Source organism: Vicia villosa, unplaced genomic scaffold, assembly GCF_029867415.1.
Source record: "Vicia villosa cultivar HV-30 ecotype Madison, WI unplaced genomic scaffold, Vvil1.0 ctg.002011F_1_1, whole genome shotgun sequence".
Classification (NCBI taxonomy): Eukaryota; Viridiplantae; Streptophyta; class Magnoliopsida; order Fabales; family Fabaceae; genus Vicia; species Vicia villosa.
Window position 1 is genome coordinate 342,385 of NW_026705811.1, and position 7,382 is coordinate 349,766.

The 7,382-nt window shown below is 31.3% G+C and overlaps 1 protein-coding gene across 1 annotated transcript; it reads right to left on the minus strand.

Annotated features, from left to right (window-relative positions):
• Window positions 1-362: 362 nt before the first annotated feature.
• On the minus strand, window positions 363-1,476 carry LOC131637480 (protein COFACTOR ASSEMBLY OF COMPLEX C SUBUNIT B CCB3, chloroplastic-like). Its single transcript, XM_058908065.1, has 3 exons — window positions 1,319-1,476; window positions 1,161-1,210; window positions 363-914 (listed from the first exon to the last, which is right to left on the minus strand). The coding sequence occupies exons 1-3, from the start codon at window positions 1,371-1,373 to the stop codon at window positions 408-410; spliced, it is 612 nt and encodes a 203-aa protein (XP_058764048.1). The 5' UTR covers window positions 1,374-1,476; the 3' UTR covers window positions 363-407.
• Between the last annotated feature and the right edge of the window lie 5,906 nt (window positions 1,477-7,382).

Genomic DNA, 7,382 nt, shown 5'->3' on the forward strand with positions numbered 1-7,382 from the left:
AAAACAATAAAGCAAGGGCGGCCTAGTCTAAAATGTCATACATCAAAAGTGTTATTACAAACAACATTAGTATACATAAGGTAACAATCATTGGTTATACAGCCTAACATACTATGAGGCATGCGATTGGAGCTCTCCATGTCTGTGTTGGATTTCTATTTCTTGTTATCAACGTCTTTGAAGAAACATGTTATATACTCTAGGCGTTTGAGTTTTTGGGCAGAAGTACTCAAAGAACAAGAGCAAATGCAAGAAGGAGTAGGTCACAGGGATTCAAGCTCACTCCAAATTATTTAAACAACGATTTCTATATAATGTGTTACACAATAGTATTTAACTTTGTATAAACCCAAAAAGAATGATAAGATAGAAAACTATGTCATTCACAAACACACCAAATGTACAAACTAATTAACTTGTTGAGAAAGAAGAACTAGTAATCCTTGTGGACCTACTAATATTTCATTAAGAAAACTAAGCAATCCAAACCAAACCACAGGAGTAACATCCACACCAACTAGAGGTGGAATCACTTTCCGAGTAGGCACGAGAAGCGGCTCCGTAGGAGCATAAGCTATAACATAAGGAAACTTTCCCACAGGAAGTTTTGGATACCAAGACATGACTATTCTCGCGATAAAGAGAAAACCAAAAGCCGAGAGGAACGGACCTAGAAATCCAATAGCGAATTTCACAGTAGCAGGATCAAGATCCGCGAGAATCATCAACCTTGTCACGAAATCCGTGGAAGCGTGTAAAGTGTCCGGTATGTTGAGGTTGAGGCTATTCAAATTTGGATTCAAATCAAGACATTTCTGTGCAGAAGCTGCTCCAATTTCTGTGTAACATGAACAACATTGCATGATTCGTGAACTTCCATCGACATTTCTTTTAGTAGGATGCTTCAAACTTTTCTGTAACAATTAAAAATGCCAAACAATTGAATAAATTGAACAAAAACACCTAAAGAAAAACAAGTGAATATACTCCAACCTCTAACATTCTGAATCCAAAACCTAAGAAAGTATCAAATATCAGAATCCCCCAATAAATTTCCATTGGTTCAATTTAACTCAATATACATGAAATATCTTATTAATAAGGTAGAAAATATAAAAGTGTGAAAGTTGTGAGAGAGGTTTGTAGATAAGAAAGCGTACCCAGATGCCAAAGCGAAAATTGGCAGGTTTGAGTATTGAAGGATTTGGTCCTACAAGAGTGGAATAATGGAAAGAAGAAAAAGAGTGAAGTGAAGTGAAGGTGGGTTTGATAACAATAGGACTATAGGAGTACAGAAGAAAGTTGAACAGTTAGTTACCTGCGATTCCCGTATGGAAGGAGTTGAGATTGACAAGATAAGATTGCGTCGCCATTGTTATTGGTTACCAAGCAAGACAGTAATCAGATAAGGAGGGAACCTTCACAATCTCATTTACATAATTACATCCTCAAAAAAGCATAAAACTCACTTTAAAATAAAATAGAAATGTTCGTAAAACTCTTTTAAAGAATATATAAAATTCTTATTAGTGAGGTTTATATGAATTTAAACTAATAAAACATATTGGAATATGCTTGTTAGGTAATATATTTTTATTATTATTTTAAAATAAATAAATAAAATATTCATTTTTACTAAAGGACATTTTCAATCGAGTTGAGTCATTCATCCTTATTTAATATAAATTAGGTCAATTTCTTAAATTCGAATATCATCCTTAACCATATCAAAATGATGAAATATTAATTTGATGAAATAGAGAAGATTCAAAAATAAAATATTAGACTCCAAAATCAACAAATAATTCAAGTACAATTCATAAGAAGCACTCATTTTAATTATTCACTTCAATTACAAACCAAAATAGTCGTGCTTCAAACAAAAAAAAATCACAGCAAATAGGAGGTGCCACTGATAGTGGCGCATGTACTAAAAAATGTGCACAAACACCATAGTCCCTAATGCATGCACTACCAATGCGCCAATAACACATGCACTTTTGACCTAGGGGGAGACGTCACTCCCCCTGACGCCTACGTGTATTAAGTCGTTTTGTTGTTTTTTTAAGAATTAAAAAGGAGAAATCTCAAAGTGGTGATTTGTGTGTTAGTGTCATAATTAACACTTTCCCACATATTAAGAAAATTTGATAAATAAAAAAGAGAATGATAATTTTACCAAATTATCCTTATTGATTATTGGTGTATTCTAATTATCATTAATGCAATGTGAAAAAAATGTAAATTATGAGTATTAATTAGAGGGTACAATTCAAAGATAAAAATTAAAATTACATTAGAAACTAAAAACGACACTTATTTTAAAATAAATTATTTTTATAAATGTGACATTTATTTTGGAACAATACTCTTTTTTAAAAACCTCAAAACAGTGATTTGTGTGTTACTATTTATTAGTGATTTGAAAAGGATGATGAGAATATAGGTGTGGTGATTTGTTTAAATAGAGTAGTAAAATAAAATGAGAATTATAATAAAAACTAGTAACAAACTCGTGCATACGCACGAGTTCTGGTCTGTTACGCGCATTTGTTTACATAATATATTTATTTTAAATAAAAGATTAAAAAATATATTTAGATCAATAATAGATTTTTTTGTATATAAAAATATTTAAAATAATTGTTTTTGGGCTTAGACCCTCCATTTTATCAAAAAAAAATTTTAAATTAATAATTTTTTACCATATACCATATTTGGATCATAAATACCATCTTTTGTATATAAAATATTTAGAAATACAAGAGAACGGAGAAATAAAGATTTGCCTTCAAAATAAGTTACTAAAGTAACACAAGAGAAAAAGTTGGTGTACGGTGTACCGTGACACAGACAATAAAAAAATGAAAGGAGGAGCAGTGTATTTTGCAGTTATAACTCATGTGATCACTTCAAGTGGTTAAGAAATCTTCACGTTATAACTCATGACATACAAAAAAAAACATACAAAGATATTCTCAAACATGGATGTAAGTGATTTCTATTGCAGCACCTAAAGATATTCTCAACCGAGTATCCCAATCTAAAGACACCTTGTCTTCTCCTCTTTTCCCTGAAATTCTCAAAAAGAAAAATGACTTATAAACATAATAATATGGACACTGATATTTTATTCAATCATAGTAAACATAAGAAATTGCAATTAGTTAAAATAATGGTGCATACCATGCAACAAAGAAGAGACACTCCCTTGACTTTAGTAATCATATACCATTCGTTTCTCTTCTTTTGAATAGTAGTAAGCTTTTAACTCAACCACATTATCATGTTTTAGACTTCCAACAATCTCCATGTATTGCTCAAAAACCTTCTTTCCATATATGCAATCCTGTGTTTATTTACCTGTAATCCTCTAGAAGCAAAGAAAAAGTAACACATGACAATAACATTCAACATCATAAACTGATTATTTCATTCCCACCTTCAGATTAAGTGCCATGTTAATGATTGTTTTGCCAATTCAAAACTGCATCACATTCACTTGCACATAGCCATGTTGAATCTATAGTCAAATCACAATTAGAAGATGCACTAAATAATTTGTGTAACAACCTTTGGTATTAATGGTAAATATTGCTGCAACTTTGGTATTAATAATCCACTAGAATAACCTTTGGCCCTTGATCCATTCCTTAGTAAGATAATGACATTTAAAATTAATTGTCGACCTAAATGACAAACTTTATATTTAGTGTCCATCAACTAAGAGGAGGAAACAATCAACAAACTACTTGGTAAATGGGATGAATTTAAGGTTCATATGTTATAATTTCGTTATAGTATTATAGAAAACCATGTTTCTATGTGTCAACCAACACCTTCCCATGTACAAGATGCCAATTTAGTTAAGGTTTATTATTCTCTATTGTGAAACACATAGGTCTCACTTCAATTTTTATCTTTAAATAATACAATTTTTTTCAGATTAAGGAAAGTGCTGATAAAATTATTTTTGGGATGGATGGAACGTTGTAAAGGTAAGTTTGAACTAATAAGCGTTGCACTTATTTTATGCCTTTTTCTTAAAAAAACAGTGGTATCTCTTAAAAACTATGAAGATTATAAACAATGCAATTGAATGTGGATCAACTTTGTTATGCTTTAACTAAACTCATTATTTCAAATATATAATGATTTTATAAGCACTTTGATCAATATTACACTTTTTTACCCTGCATTTTCCTATAACCATATTCTAAAAAAATTTAAGATCCGGATGTAACATACAAACATAATTCTAAACTAGTCACACCAATTACTCATGCAAAAAAGGTTGCTCATCATGTGTCAAGTGAGTTTACCACTTTCAAAGAGGATGTGACGGAGAACTATCATCAACTAAAATAAACAAACATATCAAATAGAAAAACATCATCGTATCTGAACTCATACCCACATGTACACTTAATTCTGTACTCACATCCTTATGCTATGAGTATCTAAATATCCATACTCGTATATGTTACTTATAGTTCTAGTAAAATAAATAGATCATATATAATATATTATATCACTTTAAATTTTTAACAACATTAACAAAACTTAAATATTTTACTGTTAAATAGTAAAATAAAAGAACCTTTATATTAAAATGCATAGCAATGTAATAATAACAGACATACATTTTATATAATAATATAAATAAAATATATAAATATATATTGTCTGAGTATGAGGCGTGATGAGTATCAAGGTATTCATATCCAAATCTGTAATGTTCGTAAATTCGATTATTCACTTAATCTAGACGTTCGGAGTGTTTAGTGAAGTTTTCGTATTTTGAGACGATTTAGTCGGTATTAGTTCGGGATAGCGGATTGATATTTAATCAAGAGTTTTGATATTTTCAGTATTAGAAATATTATTGGAATAATATTTGAAGTTTTGGGAATTTTCTGAGTAATTAAGATTAGACCGGAAATATGATATATTGGTCGAATTTGGATTGTCGGTGTTATTTTAAGAAGCATATTTGAATTTATTAATTTAAAAGTCAGATTTTAGTCGGACGGTCGAAGAATAATATTAAGAATAATATTATTTACAAAGAGAATCAAGGTAAAACATGATTGAACGACATCAAAGACAATCAAGGTAAAACATGATTGGACGACATAAAAAAGAATCAAGGTAAAACATGATTGAACGACATCAAAGACAATCAAGGTAAAACATGAGTGGACGACATCAAAGAGAATCAAGGTAAAACATGATTGAACGACATCAAAGACAATCAAGGTAAAACCTGATTGGACGACATCAAAGAGAATCAAGGTAAAACATGATTGAAGACAAACAAGATAAAGCATGGATGAGACATTATCGAAGGACAATCAAGGTAAAACATGATTGAAGAATATCAAGATAAAACATGACTGAAGACAACCAAGATAAAGCATGACTGACTCAAGTATTAAAGGGGAATCAAGATAAAACATGATCGAAACAACGAAGGCAATCGAGATAAAACATGATTAAAGAACAATCGAGATAAAACATGATTGAAGAACATCAAGATAAAACATGATTGAAGCAAAAAAGGCAATCGAGGAAAAACATGATTGGACTTTGAAAAGAAAATATCAGAGACATTCAAGATACAACATGAATGAAGACAACATCAAAGACGATCAAGATAAAACACGATTAGACTTTGAGAAGAAAAGGTCAAAGACATTCAAGATAAAGCATGAATGAGGAGAAAGGTTGAGAAATGTCAAGTAAGTTGGATTTAGATCATAAGGTAAGATTTTAAAAACAACAAGACCCGAGAAAATACACATGAATATGCATGGTATATGAAATTTTTGTGCATGATACATGAATGATCAATGCAATGCAATTGTTTGTGACAACTGAGGTAGACTCTTCTATGAAAGGAGATTGGAACTCTGATTCCTCAACACAAGAACACTGCCAACTATGGTTTTGTCATACTGATGATCCTCTTGGGAAGGACTGATAAACTGCTTGGGTATCGCTGAAGGAGACTGCCCCTGAGTGGCTGATTGTTAACTGATTTTTGCTTCTATTCTTGAAATAAATGTTGGAAACACGTGCCCCAATATGAGTCTTCAATAAAAAGATCTTGAAGTAACGTGCCCCTGATAAGATTACAGATCAAGTTTCTCGACTGTTTGAACTTCCTTGAAAGATGAGTACTTACTTGCAAATAAAATGTTCATTCAAGAATAGTAATTTTAATGCAACACTCAAAGCATATTTTGAAATCAAAATCATTTATTGGAATGATTCTATTGATGTAAAGCAAAGTAATCAAAGGTCCAAACATAAAGGTCTAGACATTCAGAGTGATGGATAAAGCAAAGGTATGGTAAAACAAACAATCTGCAAAAATCTTTAGGAGTCAGGTTAACGCAACCTTGTTATAATATGCTTTCAAAATAAACCTTGCTTCAAATTAGGTCTTTTGAAGGATGTAACGTGGTTTGGTTCACGTTTTTAGAAACAAAGGATATAGGCTCAAAGTATATTTGTACCCACCCCATTATTCGTGATGATCTTCCAATCCTACACTCAGTTAACTCAAATTATGCATTCAGGTTCCAAGAGGCTTTGGAATTGCACCTATGATAATGATGATGGCTCATAAGTCAAGGGAATCTTTGAGATGACAGTCACTTCTTCCATTTGATAGTCACAACGTTTTATTGTTGTTCAAGGAATTTATTGACTTCTCTTTTTTTATCTTTCTTTTGATATCCCTAACTTTTGCCTGAACTGTTTTATTTGAGATCACAGTCAGCGGGATGCCCCTAATTTTGCCTAAGTCTCCTTCGTAGGTTTTGACTTAGCGGGCTTTTTTCCTTTGATTTTTTTTTATATTGGAAAGATAGTGACTGCCTTGATAATGATTAATGATAACCATCTTGGTCACTTTTGGTTGAAACCCTTATTGAAAGGTGTGCTTAATGATTCTCTTGAAATTGAATGCACAACAAAATTAACTGTGAACTACCCTACCCCAGGTTAAAATTGCGGGCTTTTCATACAGAAAGAAACACCAACTTCTAGGCTCAAAGGGGTTGACTAGGGATTAACTTCCTTATTTCTCCACTATTTAGGAATTGAAATGCATGTACATCATCAGCAAAGTTTTATTTGAAAGCGTACAATTCAACAACTTGGGTATTTCGTTGTCATCATCCTCCCTCCAATCTTTGCATAAAAAATAAGTTTGAGAGAAGAAAGTGAACAAGATATATATATATTGAAAGATAAAGCATAAAGAAGCATACAATGGATATAAATGGATTGATTCAAATATGTAATGCTCATTTCATTAAAATTAACATTCAGGAACAAACAAAGTTCAATGCAGCACACAAAATAAAATAAGG